Source organism: Mauremys reevesii, linkage group 4 (genome assembly GCF_016161935.1).
Source record: "Mauremys reevesii isolate NIE-2019 linkage group 4, ASM1616193v1, whole genome shotgun sequence".
NCBI classification, from domain to species: Eukaryota; Metazoa; Chordata; order Testudines; family Geoemydidae; genus Mauremys; species Mauremys reevesii.
In genome coordinates, this window is record NC_052626.1 from 121,206,795 (window position 1) to 121,233,567 (window position 26,773).

The 26,773-nt window shown below is 49.9% G+C and overlaps 1 protein-coding gene across 2 annotated transcripts in view; it reads right to left on the minus strand.

Moving 5' to 3' along the window:
* Positions 1-2,374: 2,374 nt before the first annotated feature.
* The window catches only part of SYPL2 (synaptophysin like 2), a 32,391-nt gene continuing 7,992 nt past the window's right edge, over positions 2,375-26,773 (minus strand). The window contains exons 1-6 of one of the 2 annotated variants that reach the window (XM_039538678.1): positions 15,377-15,602; positions 15,192-15,263; positions 9,782-9,906; positions 4,494-4,695; positions 3,395-3,586; positions 2,375-2,588 (exon numbers count right to left, since the gene is read on the minus strand). In XM_039538678.1, the coding sequence (XP_039394612.1) occupies positions 2,460-2,588; positions 3,395-3,586; positions 4,494-4,695; positions 9,782-9,906; positions 15,192-15,263; positions 15,377-15,424 (768 nt within the window). In that variant the 5' untranslated portion in view covers positions 15,425-15,602 and the 3' untranslated portion in view covers positions 2,375-2,459. Of the gene's footprint in view, positions 2,589-3,394; positions 3,587-4,493; positions 4,696-9,781; positions 9,907-15,191; positions 15,264-15,376; positions 15,603-26,773 lie in introns of those variants that run through there. The other variant, XM_039538679.1, reaches the window with a different exon arrangement.

Sequence of the window (26,773 nt, forward strand, 5' to 3'; positions counted from 1 at the left end):
GAGCCACCATGGGAGTGTAGGAATTATCAGACCAGTGGTCTGCCTAGTCTGGGATCTGATCTCCAGCACCAGCTGCTTCAGAGGAAGGTACAAGAAAACCCCTACTGGACATTTATGGAATAGCCTGGCCACAGGGGAAGCTTCTTCCTGACCCTTGGCAGCTAGTGGTGGCTTATCATAGGATATCAGGGTTGGAGGGGACCCTTGGGAGGTCATCTAGGCCAACCCCCTGCTCAAAGCGGAACCAATCCCCAGACAGATTTTTGCCCCAGTTCCCTAAGTGGCCCCCTCAGGGACTGAACTCACAACCCTGGGTTTAGCAGGCCAGTGCTCAAACCACTAAGCTATCCCTCCCCCAAAAAACATGAGGGTTTATACCTCTAGGAACTCAAGGACAGAAGTCGGCCCAGGGCCGGCTGGACTGGAAGCCTGGGTGGGGAGGGGGAAGCCCTCCAGCAACAGTTTGGTCGATTCTCTTGTCCTGCAGGGCATCCAATGGCCACAGTAAGGACCACAGCATGTGGCACTGGGTCTGTGCTGCAGGGAACTGGGCATCGCAGCTCTGTGGGGCTCAGTCCCCTGCGGTTCTGGGGCAGAGACACCACAGGGCTCCCTACAACTGGCCAGAGCCTGGCTGCTGTAGAGGGGCAAGAGGTGCTGGCGGAGGGGAAATGTACAAAATATGCAGGAATTGGGTCTTTGCTGAAGAGAAGGTCCCCAGCTAACAAAGCACCATTAACACTGGTCTCTCCCTCAGCAGAAGGGAGGCACCCCCATTGTGGGGGGCGGAGGGAGGAAAGGGAGAGAGCAAGCCCAGAAGAGTCAGCGAGGAGCCTGGATTCCCCGGGCCCCTGAACCAAAGCTCTCACCTGTCTGTAAGGGAGGCAGCGAGCCCTTTGCAACAGAGCAATGCCCTGAAGCTCAGAGGGGTTTACAGAGTTCAGGGCACTAAAGCAGCCGCTGAACAAGCCCCTTCTCCAAGAACAAAGCAGGGCTGTCTTTGGGACCTGGGATGCCACGCTACCATTCTGACCAGCGGCTCCGGGAGCACAGAGCACCTTGGGGGGTCAGGGGTTAAAATACCAATGGGCTCGGGGCCAGCTGCCTCGTCCCCCAGTGGCCAGGGGGGACGACAGTACTGTTCAGGGGTTCTGTCACCAATCAGTGTTGCTGGCCTCCAGGGATAGGACTAGTAGGAACAGCTGGTATAGTGCCAGTGGGGTAAGGGGACGGCCTTACTACTGCAGACAAGGAGACTGATGATGATCTGAACACTCTGTTTGGACAAAGCTTCCCTTCTGCTTGTGCCGGTGTCAGCACAGCTCAGCCCTGGGTCCTTCCGCCTAGGGTCATAAAATCAGCTAGTGGCTCCTCCGGCTGTGAAAAAAGTCTCCTAGAAGCCAAGCAAAGCTGTCTGGCTCAGAGCACTGGAGAGGGTCAGTCCCCTGCTGCTGCCCCTCAGGGAGCCGATGGAGCGGACACTCACACACACTCGGAGGTTTTATAAGGAGGGATTGGAGGAATTTGGGGCAGCTCCTCAGCTGTAGGACAGGGAGGGGACGAGCACCAAGAGCTGCTAATAGGGCGGGCTGCCTTGGGAAGAGGAACGATCTGGCGATCTGAGTAAGGAATCACCTACCCCCCGCATTGCCCGTGTGTGCGATCAGAGATGGGAAAGCCCTCCTAGAGCACTGTCCGGCAAGGGCAGGATCACACTCCCGTATCAAGCTGCTGCTACACTAGATTATCTGGCCTAATGCGTGGTCTGCCACTGAGCCAAACTGGAGTTCAAGGGCAGCTGAAAACCCTCCATCAGCCTCCTCCAGGACATACACAATGCTGCAGGCAGAAGGGGAGAGGAGAAATATACCGGCCTTCTCCCAGGAGCAAGAAATAGCATATTCTCCACCTTCCCTTTCTGCATCTTAGTCTGTCTCCCTTGTTCGTAGTCAAGTAGGGGGTAGGTCTGAGACAGCCTCTGCCTTTCCATGGTTGGGCAGTGGGGGGATGCTCTTGCATGAGTGCCCCAGTCTTAGATCTCCCCAGTGCATCCACTCTCACCTGCAAGTGACTCCGTACCCCATCTTGTGGCATCTAAACTCCTGATTGGTTTACGCTCATCACAGCAGCTGTGAAGAGCAATTCCACACAGCCGCAGGCTGGGGGGGCAGGAACACAGAAACAAATAAATTACACTTATTAACAAAAATAATAAACCCTGCTACCAGAACCTTGGAGTCTGCAACGAGTTCTGTATACCTGGGACTGAGCCAGGACTTCCGCCTGCCAGTCACTCATAGGCGGGCATCCCAGAATGCTCAGGAGAGATGCCAACATGAGGATGGAGCTTGCACAGAACACGGTCCCACAGCGCTGGGATGAAGGCATGTATGTGACAAGGTACCAGCTGTCCAGGGTGGGAGAAGGTCTTGAGGGGGGTGGACAGGCAGAGAGGGCCTTTATTGCTTGTCGATGGCTCCCTGTTCAGCAGAATTCTCCTTGTTGGTGGCCTGCGCGTGCCACGAGGTCTCTTTAAACACAAACCAGCAGTTTCCAGCCCACAGGATAAAATTGATGAAGCCAAAGAGCTAGGGGAGAGTCAGAGAGAGCAAAGGGCACAATTACCATCAGTGCACTCCCAGCCTCAGGCGCATGCGTGCGTCCGGCCGTGTACACCCCGCTCCTGGGTGGAATCAGAACGGCTCGGCTCTCCGCTGCATGGCCCCCCAGTGGCTGGGGGCTCAAAGGCTACAGCTAACAGAAAACTTCCCTTAGCTCCCCAGGCTAGAGGCCATGCAGACTTGGCAAAATCCCCTCAACTCTTCAGCCGCTGCCTCTGCCCCTGTTCTGGTGCTGAAGAAGTAGCTAAGTCACTCAGAGCGCACACATCCACTCCCCGTGACTGCCTCTCAGGGCAATGCACTCAGTACAGAGACAGCACTCAATGCACCATTGACCCCAGGGTGTCTGTGCAGTTCCTGGCATGCTGACTTCCCTTGGTGCACTGGTTAAACTACAGCACCATGTGGCCATCCATCTCCCCTAGGCGCAGGCAGTCCATGTACAGAGGCCAATGGGCCTGGTCCAGCTCTGGCTAACAGAGCCAGGTGCTGGAGCTCAGTCAGTAGCAGCTCATGGTCCCTGGATCAAACCCCAGTGCTGATAACGCCCCCACCCCCACCCAGGGCATGGCACAGCCTAAGAGGCGTCTCCACCAGCGCTCTACTCCAGTTTTGTGGTCACAGGCTTTGCAGCTTGTGGACTAGATCCTGAATGGGCCGTTCATTTCAACGGAGCACAGCCCATTTACACCAGGTGTAAATCTGGCCGAATGGGTCCCCTGCCCCCTTTGCCTGTGCACAGCTGTGGCGCTGGCTTCGCTGCAGGCTCTTACCACAGAGATGTTGGCCAGCCCCATGGCCGGCGTGGCCCCGGCGTTGCACACCGCCTGTTTGAGATGGCACACGGACATGGCGGCGATGAGACTGGATGGCCGCGTGGCCCCCTTCACGTCTGACAGGCCTTTGCCCCAGGCTGCAGCCGCCACCAGCCAGAAGAAGGTGAAGGAGACGCTCACGCAGAAATCCTGGGAGGGCGGCAGAAGGAAGGAAACATCATGTTGGTTCTGGTGCTGTGCACAGCAGGGCTCCTCTCACTCGCCCCAGCCCCAGGCATGGAGATGGGAATGCTCTTCTAGCTCCAGGACCTCCACCCCACCTGGCCTATGCTGCCTCCCAACACCACCTGCCCAGGGACCAGCCCCCCAGCTCTGCCCCAGCCCCTCTGGCTAGCAGACTAGGGCAAACTCCAAAAGATCTAGGCCCAATGCTCCAGAAAGGCCCCTAAATTCCCTGGAGGGTCCCACAAGTATCCCAGCACCTCCCCGCAATGTATGCATCTCCCCTGTTCTTTGATAAGCAAAGGGGTTTAGGACCGCCTGCCTTGCACTGCACAGCTTCAGTCTGCCCTTGCTGTCTGCATCTAATGCCTCCCTTTCTTGACTTGAAGCCCTGGGCACCAAACAGACATCCTGCTACATCCCACCACAGGGCCTGCAGCTTTCATCTGCAAGCCCCAGCTCTGAAACTGCCTTCAGCCTTTGCACCTAGCACACAGAGTTGAAGGCTCAATCACTTGGCTGCTGACCCTGGCTGGGATAAGGGGGAAGGTGCCTGCTATGGGTCAGCTCCGTGACAGCACCACAGGGAGAGCTCCCAGGCTGGAAGGGGCTGCGGGGACAGAATGATGGCTCAATGGTGGGGGAAGCCCTCAGCTGCTCAGCTCTGCCTTCCCAAACTTCTCCTCCCGAGAAATGGGAAGTGACTTGCCCAAGGCCCCATAGTGAGTCAGTGGCGGAGCCAGAAATCAGACCCAGGAGACCTGGGGGCTAACTCCCAGCCCTGTGCTCTGGCACAGGTTCTTTAGAACAAGCCCCACAGCCGTAAGAGCCACCAAACAAACCCCAGCCCTGGGGGCTATGGCAGGGATCTCACCGCAAAGGGAAGCCTCTTGTTCTCTGTGTAAAGGGAGTGAAATCGCAGGTAGATCACCAGGGCTGCCATGCTGTACAGGAAGGAGAAGACTCCCAGGGTCACGAAGAACTCGGAGGGGGCCGAGAAGTCCCCCATGAGATGCAGAGTCCTTTTAGTGGCGTTGCCCTCGCAGACAGGCATCTCAAAGGGAATCCTGGATAACCTGCCCACAGAGAAAGGGATGGGGAGAGACGCATTTAGCAGGGAGGAAGGTGAGACCTCCATCCGCCCTCTTGGGTAAAGGGAGCCAGCCTGTCTGAAGGCTGGGATTGGTGGGCAGAGCCTTGGAAGGCCCACCCCCTCAGACAGGGGCGGGGCCATGGAACCCAGATATGGTGGACTGAGTATGGGGGACAAAAGCCAACAGGATTGGCGGTGCAGGTCATGAGATAAAACCAGCGATGCAGAGGGAGACACTGAGCAGAGAACCCCCCAGAGCACCTGCTGCCCAGAGAAGTCCAAGGAGTTAGTGGATGGCACCCATAGGAATCCTGCCTGGATGCGTGAACGGACAAGGGCCTGGAAAAAGGCCCCACAGTCACAGAGAAACCCCTGTTCTGCTTCCTCCCCCTGGACAGATGGACAGCTGTCTTGGCCTGCCTCTGCAGGAGGTTGTCAGTGTGGTCTTGGGGCTGGGGGGGTCATGGGCGGGAGTATCCACAGAGCAAGGACAGCATGGGCAGTGGCAGGGAAAGGTCCCCACACTTCAGCCTATCAACATGCCTCATCCCTTCTAAGGCTTGACCTGCACCAGTAGCCATGCCCATGGCTGTATAAATGCTGGTGTCTGGTCTACACTTGCTCTTACACTGGAGCAGCACTACCCCTGGATGATTTGATAGGGGAGACACACTCTAGGAGCGAGTTCAGATTCCACAGCAGTCAGTCCTTGGCCACTCTATCTATCTGGGTTTCCATAAGGTTGCCCATCACCATCACCATGGTATCCAACCACCTCTCTGCTAAGGCTGCCAGCAATGGGGCTGATTCATGCCAGTAACAGAAAGGATTTTGTGACTTGTCACTTCAGTTCCGGTATGACACCCACCCACTCATTTCATACAGGCTGCTAAGAGCCATCAGATGGCACCTGCATTCCAATTCTGTATGTGCTGATTAGACTGCACCCTGCCCGGGCAGTGAGCTCTCTGTCCACGGCAGTCAAGCCCCATAGGTAAACAGGTAACTTTCTGTCACCACCATCCGACGCTGAATATGACACAGCCACCAAGGGGGGGAAAACTTTCTGACCCAATCACCCCACCCACCAAGTTTGACTTTAAAGGAAAAGGGGGATTTTCTCTTTGACCTGATTCTCTCCCTTCACTGTCATGCAGCTGAAAACAACAGCACCAGGCTAGTACCCAAGAACTACAGCTGGAAACTGAGCAGAAAGCGAGGGCCAGGTCAGAGCAGGTCTAAATGGGCAACGCTCCACTTGGCTCGGCCTGTGTATGTCAGGATGGAGGATGAGGACCTGATCTGGACAGTGAAACAGAGGAGCCTGCTTTCCATTCGGTGAAATGTATCAACAAACAGGGACCCTCAAACGGGGACAAGTTCACTAGATGCTTAAAACTCTCCCTGTGTTCATCATCTCGGGCGGTGAGTTTGGTGGTGCACCCTTAGCAGACTGGGATGAGAGCTATACTCTTCCATCTTGTGTTTGGACCTGGGCAGGAGTCTTGCATATGTTGGAGGTCCCTAGAGGAGCTCTAATGGTGCGAGCACTTGTTAAGGAGGAACGGAGGTATGCCCAAGGCCTCGCCACGCCTTCTTGCCAACTGTCCCTATTGAGCAGGGACAGTCACTGTTATTTCAGTAGCACGGTTCTCCATTTCCCCCCTCTCTGAGCCTCCTAGCAGTGCTCCTAGTCAGATGCATTTCAGTGGAGATCAGAGGTGTGCCTCTATTTATAGCTATCAAATGTTGGCAGGCAGGCCGAGATGTGTGGATAGATATAGCCATGTTCACACTTTTCATACGTTTAGCTTCACAGGCTGGATTTCAATCTAATTCTGGCCTCTTTTCTGCTCACCCGAGAGGCCTTTTTGCTGATCCCTAACAAATGGGGCTACTCCTGTGCTCGCTTTGACTTCCTTGCTGCTTGACAAACCTTTCTGGCTTTGGGGCGGCTGAGGGATTAACGAATGCCGACCATAATGGAACAGACCATTGGCTCATCAGTGCCAGTACCCTGCTTCCAGCTATGGCCTATACCTAAAACATGAGCTGAAGTCTGCAGCAACTTGCCTCCCGACCTCAGCAGCAGTCAGGAATGGCGGTGATGGATCCTGCAGTATATTCCCTCTCCCTACCACACCTCCAAATAGGTGACTGAGGGATATTTTCCAAGGCCAGCTGCCCCTTTTGCAAGTTTACAGCCTGTGGAGTAAAGGAACAGCTGTGCAGGATGTGGAGAGGAGCGGGTGATGATTTATGAACACCGTATGTGACCTGGTTGTTGGCTATGGTGGGTTGTTGGGACATTCACTGTCTCTGTATGAGTTGGTTTAGTTTAATAGTAGGACTGACTAGGAAAAAGTAGGAAGGCAACACAATGGCTGCAGATAAGCAACCAGCCACTCATTAAAAGAGGAAGCCTGAGCTATTTGCTGTGAAGTTGCTATTTCCAGGCTCCAGCCAAGTTACAAGACTTGTTCTGCCAGTACTGGGAGCCAACCAACGAAACAGAAACCAAACAGTTAAAAAATCTCTCTCTGCCTTGTCAGGGAGGGGCAGATAGACACAGACACCCATTTGGGGGAATTGAAGAAATCTGGCATTCTGGGCTTCCTAGGGGGTGGTGGACTTTAGGTAAGAGATATGAGTGCAGACTGTTTCTTGTTTAATCCTTCTCTCATGTTATGCCTGGCTCCTACTGTTAAGGCTGAACAATGCTTTGGTGTAGAAGGCTCTCTGGTTCTTTGTACTAACCACTGCTTACAAGCTCCCAAAGGGATGACCCACTGGTGCTGAACCCACTCGGACCTGTCGGGGTAAGCACGGTAGATACACAAGGTGCTGAAGCACAGGGCCCAGTCTAAGAGTGAGAGAATCATGTAATTCCACCCCCAGGGAAGTAAAGGCATGAGGCCTGACACCTGAAGGGGCACATCCAGAGACACCAGTGAGGGGGTCAGGCATGCAGCCAGCCCATAGCATAGCACTCAGAATTCACAGCTGTGACACTGACACCTGTGAGCTACAAGGGTTTAAAGTAGTCACCTCTGAATGATGATGGTTTTCTCCATACACCTACATTAGCTGATTAAGGAGGATCTCTGAGCCCTCCAACCTACAGAGAATCGAGCAGAGAAACTGCTTGACTGAACAGATCAATGGTTTATCTATCTAGTCCAGCATCTCATCTCTCCATAGTGACCAGTGCAAGATGCTTGAAGAAAAATACCTTGTTTTAAATGCCATACCAGGGGGCAGGGCAGGGGGGAGAAGAATTTCTTCCTGACCCAGCTGATGATCAGCATATGCCCTGAAGCATGAGGACTAAAAGCCCTTCCAGTTATTATCAGAGCTACTATAACTGAAGGTGCTGCTCTTATTCATACAAATACCTAATCATTCTTTGAAGCTTTGCTACGCTATTTGCCTCAGATAATAGTGGCACATATTCCTCTCTTGTGGGAACTGATACCGGGTCTATTCATGCATTCATCCATACAATGCAGCCTGAAGATGTCCAAAAGGTTTCAGCTCAGCCATACAGCCTCCTTAGCTTGTCTTGGGCAAAGGGTTCCCTATGCTCTGGGGTCTGCGTTTGAAATGCTCTCTTGGATGAAGAGCTAAAGGGCTCAGATCAGATCTGTCCGTAATGGACTGGCTCTCCCTTGGGTATTCTGTCTCCAGGAGATGCTCGGAGCGGATACACCTTTAAATACGATGCAGTCAAAGCTATTCAAGCATTGATTAACCCTGCTTTCAAGGTCCCTAAGTCACCTAGCAGAGGGCCGAGAAGATGAGCCCATACAGAACACTGCATTCCTGAGCAAATCCCCAGTGGGTGGGTGTCTCTGTTACTGGACAAAACCTGTTTCAAGGGAGAGAGAAAAAAATATAATCAACAAAACACACGACCTGCAGGCGCTCACGTGAGAAAGCATGGCCCGACTCTGGCCCGAGGAGCGGGGTCTGCTCTGCTGAGGTGAGAAGAGATCTGGACTGGGCTGAGGGGGAGGTTTCTCCATTGGCCATAACCTTATTTACATCTTGTAGCCTGACTGCAGTTCCCTTTTCTCCACAAAGGTAGTTTTTCAAACATTGCTAACCCCAGCTGAGCTCCACCGGCAGCAGCAACGCTGGGAGCCCTAGGGAGGCAGCTGGCACCATTTTAAGCACCATTTACTCCTCAAAGCAGGTCTAAGACATGCTGATGTCAAAGGATGCAGCTCCACTGACTTCAATGGAGACAGATCCTCAGCTGGTATGAATCGGTCTGAGTTATGGTGCTTCAGTGGCCATAGGAGCCTTGCATAGACAGGGCTTCGGCAGAGCGTGGAGGGGAAGGCTGACAGCGCCTCTCGCTGGCTCTCCCCACTTGTTTATTTAAAAATGCCTTGTTCTCTTTGCAACTAAGCTGGCCTAGGAACCAACTTCCCTGGCACACCATGGGATCAGGCAGTGTCCATCCTGTGCTCACTTGCCCCCACTCTTCAGGCATCCAAAGGCCATTTTCTTTGGATCCGTTCCCTCGCAGCTTCCTATTTACAGTTAGTTTTGGGTAATTAAGACCTATGCCACCCTGCCTTCTCCCCTTCCTTTGCCCACACCCATTGCAGAAGGGGTTTTCAAAACCCAAAGCAGAGCCCAAATGGGAGGCATTTTTCAATGGGAGCAGTTAAACAGCCACCCTTCAACTCCCAGACTAAGTTCAATCTGTTTAGGTAGCATTAAAATTAAAGAAAAACCTGCAGTGAGAGTCCTGTTCTGTCAGAAATATCATGCAGCAGTGAGTTCCACTGGTTAACAATACATTGCCCCAAAAAGTGTTTCCTTTTTGAAAACCGTAATAAAAGCAAGTCAGAGTGTACTGGTTTGGGGAAAGCACTCATCTGGGAAGCTGGGGGGGGAAGATATGGGTTCTGGTGCTTTCACAGACCTCTCTCCATTGAGTCAAGCATTGTTGTCAGGCCAGTCTGTCTATTCAGATGGATTGATTACCATCTCTAGTGGCATGTAACTCTGGGGAGGAAGCATCCTCTGCGTTAGTGCCCAGCAAGGCCCCTCGTTACCTGAAAGGGTATCCAAACTGGACAGAGATGGCGGTCATCTCTTTCAGGTCATCATTGCATTTCACAGTAGCCCCTGTCTCCCCACTGAAAGAGCCACAGGATCCAAAGGCAAAAATGGCAAAGAGCTGGAAGAGAAAAGCAAAAGGTTTTGGAGTCAGAGGGACTCCAGCTGGTGACAGTGAACTAGCAACATGCAACAGGTGCTAGCAAGTAGCTCTTCTGGGCTCACCACGCCTCCTGAAATTTACAAGATAGCCTCAGTGTTCACAGGTAAATAGTCCTGAGTTTATTTGGGGCATCATCACAATATAACAATGGTGCATTCACACATCATCATCAAGGCAACATCCTCAACAGTTGCAATGTAGTGCCATGGTCATATGACATCCCTGTCACCTGGTGCAAGGACCCCCAGCAGAAAACCCAGTCAGCAAGGTCTTTTCCTTCAGTGATAACATTTGTAACAAGAAATCAGAACAGGCCAAGGCAAGCAAAACATGGAGAAACAGAACCCAGGGCTCCTGAGCACCCCTGTCTCCCAAGCAACCGGTCTTAGAGCACTCCCCTGAGCAGCAGTGCAGGGGGAGGAAAACGTGGAGCTGGAATCAACCTCTTCCTCACAGAAGACCAGGCAGTGCTATGACCCAGACAGAGACGGAAGCAGTCTCCATAGTCCATTCTGGCTGAGGCTCAGTAAGGGGGCCAGTCACTGCCAACTGGGATGGAGGTTCTGGGATATGGAACTGGGCTGAGACCACCATTGGCGAGCCACCACCAGAGCTCTCAGTCACTGCTCCCCTGACTGGAAGCTGGCCAAGCTGGCAGCAACAGTTCTCTACATCCCAAGAATCCTCTGAGCCAGCCTCTCTTCCCAGTTCGGCTGGTTGGGATTCTACTTGCTATGTTGCATACGAACTAAGTACGTTCCTTCCTCAGAGAGGACCAGACACGTTTGCAAGGACAACGAGAGGTGCGATCTCAGATTACAGTCTCTCTCAGGATGCACGTTCCCCGTCACTGGTATGTGCCCCCAGACTGGTGCTCTCACTTCAGCAGAGCTACACCAGTTTACAGCAGCTGCGGAGCAGGCCCATTGATTCCTACTGCAGGCGGAGATGAGGCCCAGAGCAGGGAAGTGACTTTCCCAGGAACACAAAGGCAGGTAGTAGCAGTGCTGGGAATAGAACCTCAGTGTCTTAACTCCCTGACCCCGGCTCTAGCAGACCCCAGTATGCACCAGCCCCAGGGAAGGGAACAACAGCACCACCAGGATGACTCCCATAACTCTCCTTTCTAACAAGGCCTTTTGCAGGTTCCGGGGCTGAGGAGGGTCGGCACAGGAAGAAACCCTAACAGGCAACATGCCAGGTTGGCAGAGGTATTTACACAGCATGCGTGTCTGCTTTGCACCACACCCACCTCCAACTACTAGCTGCTCTAAGAATCACTTAGAAACCAGTAGGTAAGGGCAGAGAATAGCTGCAGGGACTGACATAGGCATCATGGCTTAAAGACAGCAAGAGCTGTCTCACTGCTGGAGACAATGGGGCTGATGCCTCCCCCTGGGGCACATCATGGCACCCGGGGCTCTGCTCACAAAGAAGACACTAAGCTGCACGGGCAGACAGGCCCCACTGACTGCAGCACAGCACCAGGACACCTGAGTGCACAAGGCAGTGAACACATCGCTGGCTCATTAAGCTTCCCCGTTCCAAAGATCTGTCACACCAGTGCTTCCTGTGGGGGCTCCATGGGGCCTGATCCCCACCACCGAACAGCTGACAGCACTAGTAACCGTCCAGCACAGTTGATAGACAGCCCACGCGCTCAGTGATTCCTCCTCCCTGCTAAGCTCCTCTGTTCCATCCCTGCCCATCTGTGCCAGCAACACAGGCTGGCCGGGCGCCATCCCAAAGATCTCTTCTTACTGGCTCCCTTCCCCACATCGCTCACTGGCCAGCTTGTGTGCACTCCATGAGGCTCCCTGCACTTGCTTGGCAGAGGGAGGAGCACAATGGGTTTGGGGGTGTGTGGAAGGGAACTGCCACAGGCAGAGAAGGGACCTGGATGCCATCCCACGAGACCTAAAGCTGCACGCGGTTCTTCCCCGCCCCATTGGCCTCAGTGGGGATTACCTGCCCATGCGGATGGATGGGTGAGCAGGCTCCTTGGAAGAGTTTCACCGCAGGGCCACTTGTGCCCTAAAGCCCAGAACCAACAGTTCAGAAACCTCCCAGAGAAGCTGGTGTTTCCAGAACGGCTGATGCGGAGACATGCACGCAGGTGGCGTGGGCAGAAGCACAGACTGCATTAAAGAAAAATCTGTGTTTTCACAAGAACCTCAAACTTGCTGCCTCATTGCAAGATGCAGCCCGATACCCGAATGTCTCTCTCAGAACTGTGAAGCTGAGGGCCTGAGCCCCCGGTAGGATCTTTTTCCTTTAAAGCACCTTTTAATTCACTTTCTGGGGCTGATGATGGTCAAGGGCCTTTTTTGCTTCTAAACCAAAATCAGTTTTCAATTACAGGACCAATAAACTGATGTCTTGTTTTCTTTGCCTCCCCCCCGTAATGAGAGTGTAATTCATCCATGCAGGAAACGGTTACGAGTCTCAAATGACATTTCCTGTTCTTGGTTCTGAGTTGAATTTCTCTTTCTCTTCCACTGGCATGGGGGGGGGGGGGGCGCGGAGATGAATGTGGCTTCTGAATAGTTTTCTGGTAACTCATGCAGAAACACTCAGCTCTGGTTAAGTTCATGCACCCTGAACTCTGGCTCCCATGAGCGACAGGAAGAGAAAACAACTGTCTGTGTGCGTGTGTACGGGAAAGAGAATGGAAACGTAGGCTGAACAGACTGAGGGGTTCCCACTTCATCTATAAAGGACTGATCTATGTAACCAAATCCTGAACAGAACAGGCAGAGAATCACAGCAGTCAGGGGCAAAGCAGGACTTATGTCACCTTGTCCATTCTCAGCCAGTGCAGGACTGTTCCGTACTGTATATTCCCAAGTACTTTGCCCAGCCTAACTTTAAATGTGTCTCCTACCATTTTACTTGAGACTTTATATCACAAAGAACTCTTTGACCCAGATGCTCAAAGGTATTTAGGCTCCTAACTTCCACTGACAGCATATATACCTTTAAGGATCTTGGCCTTTGTTACCCCTTGTTTTCCTGCATTCAGCTTAAGTTTCTTTGTTCAGTGTTAGAGTGTCCCTCCTAGTTATGCCCCTTCAAACCGCCCTGTATCATTTCTTTCCCTCCCCGGGATTTATACCCTTTTGCTACTATTGGTTGGAGGCCTGATTCTGCAGCATGCTGAAGCACTTTCCATTCCAATTGATTTCCGTGAGAATTCCGGGTACTCAGCACCTCTCAGATGTGGCTAAGTGAGAAGTGAGGCCAATGTTTGTGAGACCGGCCACTGATTTTGGATGCCTCTATTTCAGGCTATTTGACTGGAGACATGTTGAATTTTCAGTGGTGCTGTGCACCAGCAGCTCCCATTGACTTTAGTCAGGACTGAAGGCACTCAGCACCTCTGAAAATCCGGCTCCCAGTGTCTCAGGTTAGGCTCCCAAAAACAGAGGGATCCGAAACCAGAGCTACTTTGGGAAGATGTCGGCCTAGACGTGTGAACCCAAAGTAAACAGAACAGGAGTACTTGTGGCACCTTAGAGACTAACACATTTATTTCAGCATAAGCTTTCGTGGGCTACAGTCCACTTACATGCTTCCGATGAAGTGGGCTGTAGCCCACGAAAGCTTATGCTAAAATAAATGTGTTAGTCTCTAAGGTGCCACAAGTACTCCTGTTCTTTTTGCGGATACAGACTAACACAGTTGCTACTCTAAAACCAAAGTAAACAGAGTCACAGCCAGCTTCTCAGAGGCTGTGTGGGTGAGGGCTGGGATGTGGGGTGGGACAAGCAATGTGGGTCTATTCCTAGCCCTGCCAGTGACCTTGGGCAAATCACCTCCCCTGTCTGCTTCACTCTCCCCAGCTGTAAAACAGGGGCCATGACACACCCCTACCTTTGTGAAGTGATTTCCGGATGAAGAGAGCTACAGGCGAGCCGAATGCTGAATACATGGCACACCATATACCAAGTACAGGCTCCCTGGATCCTGGCAGATCAAGAGCGTGACCTGCACACCACGAACACTTGGAGGCATGAAACAAATGCAGCACCCTTGATGTGCTATGAGATACGCTAGTGCGGCAGTTCCTCATTCAGACAGAAGGCCTTTTAAACAGTAACCTTTGCAAACTTTATAATTCATAACTGGTGGTATTCAGAACACCAACGCTGAGTTCTTCTATAGCCTGTTTAATTCACTATGGCCTTGGCGAAATGCTGCTGAGAAGGGGGGTGCATATCTTCACCGTATGGATGGGTATGCTGAAGCTCATGGGGGTGAAATAACTTGCCGAAGGTCACATGAGAGTCAGTAGGAATAGAACCCAGGAGTCCTACCTCTCAGCATCCTGCCCTAGACAACAGTTCTTTCCTTTAACAGAGTCAGTACATGTAAAAGTCTTTTGACAATGCCTTACACACTCAGAGTGGAGCCTGACTCCAACGCTATAAAACAGGGGTTCTCAAACTTTTGTACTGGTGACCTCTTTCATATGCAAGCCTCTGAGTGTGACCCCCCCCCTTATAAATTAAAAACACTTTGTTGTGTATTTAACACCATTATAAATGCTGGAGGCAAAGCGGGGTTTGGAGTGGAGGCTAGCAGCTTGTGACCCCCATATAATAACCTCGTGACCCCCTGTGGGATTCCAACCCCGTTTGAGAACCCCTGCTATAAAACAATTGTAACTTTGCTCTGGGAACACACGTTCTTTTAACAGTGCTATAGCAGACAACTGGGGCTATTACCACCTGATTCAGTGATCAGAAGGTGGCAGAAGGCTGTTCTATAACAGATCTGTTGAGAGGGGACGGGGGTTCCCACACACTCAGCCCCAAGTACTGGGGTCCAAATAAACGCAGGATTCCAATCTCTCCCACGGGAGGCGGGAGAGGCGAGTTCCGCGAGCTGGGGGACCGCGGAGGCCTGGTATGTGCAGGATCAGAGCTCTGGAAAGGTTAAACCACTGCAGCCAGCTTTTCCCCCCTCTCCCCAGAGTGAAACGTGAGCAGGGCTAAGGCCAGTTCCCATACCTCTCCCGAAAGACGCAGGCCTTCCTTGCACATACAAGGCCTGCCTGGGAGGGGCACCGCATGCCCAGCTCCTTCCCTCCTCTAACCCTACCCCAGACCCCACTCACCAAGAACTCGCCCCCGAAAAGAGCAGCCCCCCCTCTCCCCAGTGCAGCCAGCCAGCGCTGCGCTGCTTTGCAGGAACGTCACTCACTGGTACCGAAATAGAAAGAGCTTCTGTAGCAAACTCACCCACTGCAGCACCTTAATGAAGCCCAGGGGCTCCTCCAGACGGCCCCAGCGCAGCCCGAAGAGCCGCCGGCCCTGCAGGGGAGAGACAAGGGCGGGGAGTCACGGTCAGCCAAGCCCCGGGAGGAGCAGGGCGGAGGAGAGGGGAGAGGCAGAGAAAGGGGGCAGGAGAGGGAGGGGGGCGGTACCTGCTGCCCGGGCTCCTTGTCGCCGGCCGGGGCGGTGGGCTCGGACATGTCCAGGCTGCGGGCAGGGCTGGCCGATGCGTGTGTCGCCGGGCGGAGCGCACCCTTGCAGGGCGATGGGCTGCGGGGAGCCGGGGAGGAGGGCTGGGGGTGAGCCCAGGCGCAGAGGGGGCTGTCCGGGGGGGCGCTGCTCCGGGGCTGCCGCCGGCGGCTGCTGCCTCCTGCGCTTCGCCCTGGCGGCTGCACAAACCCGCGATTCAAACTTCTGTCAAACTCGCAGCGAAACTTCGCGGAGTCACGTGGAGACCCAAAACCCAGCCCCCTGGGGGCACCGGCGCCCTCTGTCCGCAGCCGCGGCACTGCCGGAGTGTCCGGGCCATTGCCAGGCTGGGGGCTGCCTCTCTCACACCCGCCAGGAGCCCGCGGCTCAGGATCGGGGGTGGGGACCCGTGCCCTAAATTCCCCCGATAACTAATGAAAATCAGGGACAGGCACGAAGCCATGAGCTAGGATGAACCATTTTCTCTAATGCACAATAATTAATAATCGATGATTAGTGACTTTAGCGTAGCAAACCAACAGGAATAGCCACCCCGAATAGATGCAAGCAGCGCCATGCTTCTGCCTCTACCCACCTCTCCTGGGAGCTGGGCACTAAAGCAAACACATAGTAAAGTTTCCCCACCGACCCCCAGGCAGTTTGCAGGTGCATTTGTCACCCCCAAGTGCCTTGTGCACATACTCGCCTGGTGCTGGGACACACAGTAATTCTATAAAAGCAGCAAAGAGTCCTGTGGCACCTTATAGACTAACAGACGTATTGGAGCATGAGCTTTCCTGGGTGAATACCCACTTTGTAAGAATACCCACGTTGTCCCATGCGTCTGATGAAGTGGGTATTCACCCAGGAAAGCTTATGCTCTGTTAGTCTATAAGGTGCCACAGGACTCTTTGTTGCTTTTTACAGTAATTCTAAATTCATTAATACCAGTTAGCAGTACTTTCCCTCTTTCCTGTATCGCTCATCTATCTGCCTGCTCCATGCCTACCCTACCATTGCAGTCTGAGCACCTTTGAAGTTCCAGGGGAGGGTCTCCAGTGCCTTTACATAGGGTCAAGCACCAGCTCTGCCATTGTTCAGGTTCAGGAGCCCTTACTGTTTAAAGGACAACTCTTCTAAATGCTCTAAGATCTGCATGCTTACTTGCATTACCTTGTAATTTGGCCTGCATCATGGGACCACAGGGTAGAATCACTATTCCAGAATTGGGCTCATTTGAGAATGGGGTTCCCAAGCTACAGCACCTCCCTACACAAAAGTATTTCTTAAGGTTGACACATTCTGCCATTTTTTAATTTTTATTGCTCAGACCTGGGGCTCAAAACATGTTTCTGATCATGCCCCAAAATGATCTCAGGATCAACATTCATCCCAGCTAGTGCATGGCATTCACAGCCCCTTTGGGGAAGCAATATTGAAAACATTATTCAAAAAAGGAGTTAAACTCACGATATAGGCAAGAGCCTAACACTCACATGTTGAACAGATTACAGTGCACATGTGAAGAAAGACTAGCCAAGAGAGCTGCTAGCCTGCTAGCCTTCATATAGCCTCAGGGAGCATGGCCATTGAAAACTGACCAACATGCAGGCACTTTAAGTTTGAAACCTACTCTTATCAGAAATCTGAGAGTGAAATTCACATCTCTCCAGGTTTGTTCCTTTGTTTTTTAATCATTATTATTTTGGAGGGGAAATGTAATCTGAGCAGATCAGATAATTCAGAAGGCACTCAGACTATGTGAATGGTTGGTGGAGGGAAGCAGGAACTAGAGGCAGAAGAGTGGGTGGGAAAAGGGGTTTGGGGCTGCAGTAAGAGAGAGGGATAAATGGGAATGGGCAGGAGGAGAGGAGAATGTGGGAGGAAGGGATACTAAAGAAGAAATGCTCCACTTTCCTCTCACAGGCTTAAAGTTACAGTAACCACCACATAATAAAACTCTCAAGAATGTAGGATATAGACCATATCTGTGATTTCTTTCAGCAACTATACACTGCAAACATTTAAAAGAATGATCATTATCCTCAATGCACTATAAAAAAGTGTACACATATGGGAGTGGGGAGGAGCACTTAGGGCTCACACAGCAACTATGGCCTACTGGAGAGACCACTGGACTGGGACTATTCCTGTCACTTCACCTCTCTGTTCCTCAGTTTCCCCATCTGTAAAATAGGGATAATGATGTAAAATGCTTTCAGATCTACAGATGAAAAGTGCTATATAAGAGCTGGGTATAATTATTACCTAGCTACAGAAGCATACCAACTACAAACCTACCTGATAACTACAACTACCTAAATGACTCCTACAACAAACACTTCTCTTTCTATTAAAAAACCTAGCAAATTCACAGACAAAAACATCATTAATACAGAGTTCATATTGCTCTTTAGGCCTTCCAGAACATCGAGTTCGGCAAAACTCAAACCTCTCAAATCCAGTAACTCAAGAATTAAGGTATTTGAAGCATAAACTTCTGAAAACCAGGAAATACAGGCTTTGAGGCACGTGTCCACACAACCTTAATGCTACCCTCCTTGAGTGATGATGAGTATGCCCATAACAGCCATATTTGTACTCTATTTGTACTCTGCCTTTGCAGATAGTGCATATCATTCAGGGAATAAGGGCACAGCTGTAGCACAGAGTCAAGCACCTTCTCTTTGCTAAGGCAAAACTTGAGTTTAGGTGAGCATTGCTGATCAGGAGCTACCTACAATCGTTCTACACTCAAACACCAAGCCTACTCCCCAGAAACAACCCCATACTTGTTAAGTTTTACAGCCCCTTCGCTTCCTTTTACAATCCATTCACCTGTACTCCCAGGAGTCCATCTAACACTGTATTTTCAGTTATCCATCATTAAACCCACAGACCACTCTCATATTCCTCCTCTCTGCTTACAATCCCATGGCAAGAAGATCCTTGTGCACTACTACTGACATAACCTACAGAATTGTGTGCTGACATGAGGTATACTGGATCCCTTAAGGCAGTGGTTCTCAACCAGGGGTACGGGGCCCCTTGGGGGGGTCTATGATCAGGTTTCAGAGAGGCTGCCAAGCAGGGCCAGCATTAGATTTGCTGGGGACCAAAGTAGAAAGCTGAAGGCCCACCTCATGGGGCTGAAGCCCAGGGCCCTGAGCCCTGCAACCCAGGGCTGAAGCTGAAGCCTGATCAATGTAGCTTTGCAGGGCCCCATATGGTATGGGGCCCAGGCAGTTGCCCCACTTGCTACCCCCGGCTTTTATATGCAGAAAACCAGTTGTTCTGGAAGAGGTGGGCCGTGGAGTTTTTATAGTTTGTTGGCGGAGCCTCAGAGAGAAAAAGGTTGAGAACCCCTGCCTTAAAGTACACATGCACCTCTTTCCTTTTGTCACACACATGGGGGTGGGAGGAGCTTAGGCCTCTCTGATCTCCTCATATCACAATCAGAGCTCAGTCAAGTTGCTCCAACTAATGCTTCCACCATTCAGTACAGCTACACTTCAAACAGGGAATGCAGCTGTAGGCCAAACAGGTAATTCCCAGTGACTTTTGCCAGCTCCAAGGGGGCAGAGTTAAGGTTGTGTTGGTGTATACCTCCACTCTTCATTTCCTGGGTTTCAGAGGGTTGAGTGTCACTGAATTTGACATTCTGGAACCCAGCAACCTGAATGTGATGCTCTGTACCTCGGGGGAAGACTCTGAAACCCCATGTTCATCCTTATAATATGATTATGAGGTATGCAATGCAAATTTTGTCATATCAGGTGTCTTTGGAAGGCCCATTGATGCCCTGAGCATTGTTGTTATAGTAAAGTTATAGGTTGTAATTTCCTGTGTATAGTTATGAGGCTGAAAATGTGTCCTCATGGCTTAAAACAAGCCCAGGCAAAACACTCCAGGAGCAGAGGGGCAGTTCACAGCTCATCAGGGCATGTATGGGACAAACCCAGCCCAATTTCACTGACCTAGGCAGCAACAAAGGATCTGCTGGACTCCCGAGTGAGTCACCCCACTTCCTTTGGGCAGTTTGGGACTACGATGAGGTAATGCTCACCTGACCCCAAAAGGGGGGGGGCAAAGCCAAGAGGGAGGAAAGGCCATGATAAAAGGGAGTGACGTTTGCCATCCTCTTCCTCTCTCTTCCACCTCTATCTACAGACATCACCACCAAGAAACTGAAGCGCTGAGAGAAAGGGGAGAGCCTGGCTGAAGGGCAATCAGCCAGCTTGTGGTGAGAAGCATCTAAGTTTGTAAGGGCACTGAAAGTGTTAAGATCAGCTTAGAATGCGTTTTGCTTTTATTTCATTTGACCAAATCTGACTTGTTGTGCTTTGACTTATAATCACTTAAAATCTATCTTTTGTAGTAAATAAATACCTGAAGCAGCGTGTTTGGTCTGAAGTGTGTCAAAGACTCCCTTTGGGATAACAAGCCTGGTACATATCAATTTCTTTATTAAATTGACGAACTCATATAAGCTTGCAGCATCCAGCAGGCATAACTAGGCACTGCAAGATGGAGGTTCCTAGGTTTGTGTCTGGGACCAGAGATATTGGCTAGTGTCATTCGGTTGCACAACCCAAGCAGTGGCTGGCTGAAAGTGGTCAGTCACGTAGCTGAGAGCAGCTTACATGCCAGAGGCTGTGCATGAACAGCCTAGGAGTGGGGATTCTCAGAGTAAAGCAGGGTAAGGCTGGCTCCCAGAGTTGAGGATTGGAGTGACCTAGCAGATCACTGGTCCAGATAACACCAGGGGAACGTCTCACTGAACTCTGTATTAACAAAGCTTTTTGTCAGCGAATTAAGAAATGAACCCTCTTGTCTATATATTCTTACCTCCCTGAGTGGGATCAGGACCATTGTTATCCCTGTTTTTTCACATGAGGAAACTGAGACAGGAAGGGAGGAAATGACTTGCCCAACATCACTCAGCAAATGTGTACAGCCAAGAACAGTCAGGTGCCCTGATACTATGGGGATGGGCATGGAAGCCAGATTAGAGAGACCAGTAGTACTCAGGCTCTTCCATACTAGGATCCATGTTACCTCAGAAAATATTTTCAAGATGCTCCTCCCATTTATCCATAAAGAAAACATGGATGGGTGTGACCCCATCAAACCTGTTTGTGAGTTCCTGGTTAATAACCCATTCAGCACCCCTAGCTCTGCTGCTTCCCAGACCCCTAATTTGACCACTATACCTTGCTTCCTTTTTTGCTTATTTCCCAGTTCCCTGACTTATGCTGGCGATCCGACTGTCCTCTAGATATGAATATGCTGCACAGGGGACTAGAACCTCATGGAGTTTTGCCAGCCTTGTTTCTCTGGTGGGCTGTTCTCCTCCCCCATGGAATGACAGGGAGTTGCCCCCTTTAATGGCAGGTTACTATGCCCCAGTTAACTGAACACCAGAAGGTTTCTTCTGTGCCAGCAGAGAATCCCATGGCCTGCAGTCCCTACTGAGCCTACCTTGGCACTGCTGGGGTGGTGGGCCCCTCTTAGCCATTCTTCTCCCCAGTGTAGAGGCTTTGTTGTCTCCCAGGGTGTGGATCTGAACTTGTTCTCTCACTAGTAACAGATCTGGCTGAGAGGCACAGTCAGACCAGAGCTGGTTTGAGAAAGAGCGAGACAGATGAGAATAAAAGATTGACACTAGTGCTTGTGCAGACCCAGCAACAGGAAGCTATGCTACCATGGGATGGGAAATGGAGGTCACAAAGGGTGGAGGCTAGTAGTGGTTTCTTTATGTGCCAGTCGCAGCGTCCCAGTTCCTACTTGGCTGTGGAGCCGACAGCCTCTGCTGTTTGTCCCAGAATCCATCTCCCCTGTTGCTAGGAAAGGCTGTTCTAAGCCAAGCCCAGCTCTTTGTCTTTAATTCAAGAATGTCATCATCCCCTTAAGGCTTGTCCAAGCTTCCCTTTGTGAGCTGGGGAGGCCCAGCATGGCATAATGGGTTAGTCTCAGAGTGAAATGCAGGGCCAGTATAAGCCAGGACTATGCATCACTTAAGTCTCCAAAATAATCTGGCTGTTGGCATGGGGGTGACTTCCTAGGTTTTCAGAAACAGATCTTCACTAGTGCAATGCCATCCTCCCCAAAGCAGATCCAGCCTCCCCAAGGCCCTGTGCCTCTACACCAGGGGTTCTCAAACTGGGGTTGCACATGCAGCGGTGCAGAAGTAAGGGTGGCAATGGGACGCTAAGTCTGCTGTGAAAAGTGATATTGACAAAGTTTCTTCACATGCTCCAATATTAAACAGTAACAATTTTAAAAAATAACTTTTCTGCTTATAACAATAATTTGATAAAAATGTGTGTAGTTTTAATTTAAAAGAGAAAAGGTAAAATCATTTAAAATCATAAAGTTATAAATCTAGCATTTAAACTTAGTGTTAAATATAAAAAATGTGTTTTTAATATTTAAGGGGAAGGGAGGTCGCACTCAGAGGCTTGCTGTGTGCAAGGGGTCACCAGTACAAAAAGTTTGAAAACCACTGCTCTACACTGACTCTTAGACCCTTCTGGTCATCTCCTGGCTAAAGAGCAACATGGGTCCAATAGAACACTCCCCTGTCAATATGCAGTCTCAGAGGTTCCTCTAAAGGGAGCCCCATGCAGGGCTGGCTCCAGGCACCAGCGAAGGAAGCAGGTACCTGGGGCGGCCAATAGAAAGGGGCAGCACTCCGTGCATTGCTGGGGCAGCACGTCCAGGTCTTCCGCGGCATTTCAGCGGCTTATCAAGTGCTCCACGTTACTTTTCGGCGGCAGTTTGGCGGCGGGTCCTTCACTCCGTCTTTTCTTCTTCAGTGGCACTTCGGCGGGAGCTCAATCGGGCTTTTTTCTATTTTATTTTTCACCACTTGGGTTGGCAAAAATGCTGGAGCAGGCCTTGACCCCATGGCATGGAGAAGTGCAGCGCCTGCATTAATTGGTGGCAGCATAACTGAAGTGGGATTATGGTGACATGAAAGATTAGATTAGATTAGATTAGATTATGCATGGGGGACAAGGCATGGGGAGGGTTCATTTCCTACCCCTGCCACCTCCCCAGCTGCAAATCCAAATTCTTGCAATGGGGCTTCACCAAAGCCTGAGGTATTGGGAACAACACAGTGCTACAAAGACAACACTTCCCCTTCCGACAGCCTCTCAGAAAAGGGTTTTCACCCTCTTCCTGCTGATACAGTCTAGCCCATGGGGATTTGCACACAAATGGATTTGAACACGTGGCTGCAAATGACTAAAATCCAATGAGACATACAAAGGAAAAATTAAAACCAGCTAGAATTAGATCCCCCCCAATCAGTGAGACTTGGCATATCTGTGCTTAGTCTGTCTCAGAAAGTTCATTTCTTACTGCTGATGTAGAATAACTTCCCCTATCTGCCACACAGAAAAGGCCTGGTTTATTGGTTTAAAATAAATCTAATCTGAGATCTGATTTGTTAAAAAGTTAGGGACAGGAAGTGAAAAGCAGAGATCTATAGAGATTTGAGGAAATGATTTCACAAAATCCAGGAGCTGAAATTTAAAAGGCAATTAGAGCCAGTGATCTCCAATGTTCAACTTTAGATACCTCGGGTGAAATCCTGGCCCTATTGAAATCAATGGCAAACTCCCATTTACTTTGATGAGGTGAGGCTTTCATCCTATAGACCTAATTTTCAGAGCTGCCCAAGCTCCACAACTCCAGATGAAGTCAGTAAGAGCTGTGGGAACCCAGCATGTCTGAAAATCTGGCTCTAAGTGTCAAACTGGGATCCCAAAAATGATGCACCCAAAATGAGAGACCGCTTTTGCAAGTGTGGACCTTAATGTCATGATTTCTAAGCAACCAATCATTCTGCTGTCTCCAGCAGTGCCTAGGTTCTATACAGTGATAGGCACTTCCTAAATACTATGGATATTTGTTTCTGCTTGCTATTTCCCCCTTCTACGTTCCCCAAAGTGTGACTGTGGTGAGGGGGTGGAGCCAAAGGGATATGAGGAAGCAGCTGGGATAGTGGAGTTCAGAAATTGCAGTTGCAATTGCTGGTGGGAGGAAGGGAAAGATTAAAAAACCAGGCAGCTGGTATCAGCATCCCAGTGGATCAGCTGTTTTAAGATGAAGTAGGAGCTCTCCAAAGGGTGACTTCAATGGAGTTTCCAAGCAAAGAGGAAGAAGGTGATCAGAGAGAGGAGAGTCAGAGGAGACATTGAGAAAGGGCATGGAGTCATGAAGTGGGAATGAGGTGGTCTCAGATTCACTTTGGGGAATTAATGTTATTCTCTCATTAATTAATTCTTCAGATTAGTCCACTGTGTATTACTGGGAAATACAAAATAACTTGAAACTTCCAGGTGATGCTATCATTTGTGCGTATTTCCTGCTGAAAAAGCAGAGAGCAATTCAAACTAGTGAAAACAACGAGGAGTCCTTGTGGCACCTTAGAGACTAACAAATTTATTTGGGCATAAGCTTTCGTGGGCTAGAACCCACTTTATTGGATGCATGAAGTGAAAAAAACAGGAGCAGGTATAAATACATGAAAGGATGAGGTTTGCTTTACCAAGTGTGAGGTCAGTCTAATGAGATAAATCAATTAACAGCAGGATACCAAGTAGGGTGACTAGACAGCAAGTGTGAAAAATCGGGACAAGGGGTGGGGAGTAATAGGAGCCCGTATAAAAATAAGCCCCAAATATCAGGACTGTCCCTATAAAATCGGGACATCTGATCACCCTAATACCAAGGGAGGAAAAATAACTTTTGAAGTGGTAAGAGAATGGCCCATTACAGACAGTTGACAAGAAGGTGTGAGTACCAGGAGGGAGAAATTAGTATTGGGGAAATTAAGTTTAGGTTTTGTAATGACCCAACCACTCCCAGTCTTTATTCAGGCCTAATCTGATGGTGTCCAGTTTGCAAATTAATTCCAGTTCTGCAGCTTCACGTTGGAGTCTGTTTTTGAAGTTTTTTTGTTGAAGAATTGCCACTTTTAAGTCTGTTATTGAGTGACCAGAGAGAGTGAAGTTCTCTCCTACTGGTTTTTTAATGTTATGATTCCTGATGTCTGATTTGTGTCCATTTATTCTTTTGCGTAGCGACTGTCCGGTTTGGCCAATGTACATGGCAGAGGGGCATTGCTGGCACATGATGGCATATATCACATGAGTAGATGTGTAGGTGAAGGAGCCCCTGATGGTGTGGCTGATGTGGTTAGGTCCTATGATGGTGTCCCTTGAATAGATATGTGGAAAAAATTTGGCACCAGGGTTTGTAGTAGGGTTTGGTTCCTGGGTTGGTGTTTTTGTTGTGTGGTGTGTAGTTGCTAGTGAGTATTTGTTTCAGGTTGCGGGGCTGTCTGCCAAGGTCTGTGAGAGTGAGGGATCATCTTTCAGGATAGGTTGTAGATCCTTGATGATGTGCTGGAGAGCTTTCAGTTGGGGTCTGTAGGTGACGGCTAGTGGCGTTCTGTTACTTTCTTTGTTGGGCCTGTCTTGTAGTAGGTTACTTCTGGGTACCCTTCTGGCTCTGTCAATCTGTTTCTTCACTTCACCAGGTGGGTATTGCAGTTTTAAGAATGCTTGATAGAGATTCTGTAGGTGTTTGTCTTTGTCTGAGGGATTGGAGCAAATGCGATTGTATCTTAGAGCTAACTAGCGAGTGAACAGATCTCTAAACATGCTCTAAATTAGCTGTTCTGTACATAATAGGGTGATCTGAATGCCTGATCTCTCACCATCTGCTGGGAGTCTCTCTCTGATCTCTCTTGTTGGTGTAAAACTGGTGCAAGTGAGAGGTTAGGCCAAGTCCTGAATCCCAAACCCTTCTCCAGAGATGGTAAACTATCCAAGCCGTTCATATGTTCATTAGGTAGAAAAGTCTCTGAGTCTATAATGGAGTTGTATTATACATCGAATGAGTGGTAATATTGCACAGACATTCCACAAGTGTGTTTATATTTAACTAGCTCTGTGTCTTTGCTCCTGCTTTTAAATCCATTGCATAAAAAATAGGGCTTAATATTTTGGCATGCTAATTAAATACTTATCACAGCATCGGACCTCCCTCCTTCCTCCCCACACACTTGTTAAAGCCATCTGTGTGGGAGGCATAAGGCTAGCTTTGAATGCAGGTGGCTTCCACACTGTAGACAAGTGGAATGGCAAAAAGTTGCACCTGTACACCACATGGGCAGTTAAAATACATTTGGTTTTATGAAATACTGATGTTGTCTAGACTAATCTATCTATGGAGGCTTTATACCACGCTCATCATCTTGATATCTGAGCACCTGGGATGTAGTTATAGTTTCTTAGCCATAACATTTCCATGAATGCAAAGGTGGACACGTGCATCTGTCATATACAGCATTTTGGAATGTACTGTTTCACTAGCAGCTTTAGAATAGCTAAGCAGATGAAGCTAGGATCTTCAACAGGGTAAGGTGTCTACTAGTTTTGAGCTGGCATGAATCAAGTGGGGAAGGTGGGCTCAGCAGTCCAAACAAGCAGAAACTTATGAGAGGGAAAGAGTTTTTTTATGACGTTCTCTTGCTATATATACTGCACAGCTGGGGATGAAATAGAACTTAAAAGCCTCGATGGTGCTGTCAGGAGTAAGGAATGGAGTCTTTGCTCAAATAACATAACATAAGAACGGCCGTACCGGGTCCATCTAGCCCAGTATCCTGTCTACCGAAAGTGGCCAATGCCAGGTGCCCCAGAGGGAGTGAACCTAACAGGCAATGATCAAGTGATCTCTTTCCTGCCATCCATCTCCATCCTCTGACAAACAGAGGCTAGGGACACCATTCCTTACCCTTCCTGGCTAATAGCCATTTATGGACTTAACCACCATGAATTTATCTAGTTCTCTTTTAAATGCTGTTATAATCAGACAACTCACTCTCTATAGCTTAACCAATGTCACCTTAGAGCATTAAACTCATCCAGGCTGGAATGTGGCCCAGTGGGTAGAGCAGTGCTCTAGCAATAGGAATCCTGGGTTCTACCCGCAATGTGGTCTAGTGGTTAGACCAGGGAACTTGGAGTTAAGATTTTTAGGTTCTCTTCCTGAATCTTGCTCTCTGACTTCATGCAAGTCTCTTCCCTTCTCTGCACTTCAGTTTACCCCATTTGTAAAATGGTGACAATAATAATAATGGAGGGGTGGGGGAAAATGAATAAATAAATATTTGTGAAGTACTGTGATGCCCTTTTTAAACAATAACAAAAAGATAGACAAAAAATGACTACAAAGAACAAGTGGGGAGCCAAAATAAAAACAATCATTCAGGGCCAGATTATCCAATTCTGGCATGTCCTAATCTCCCATTGAAGCATTGTATTGGAATTGGAAACGGT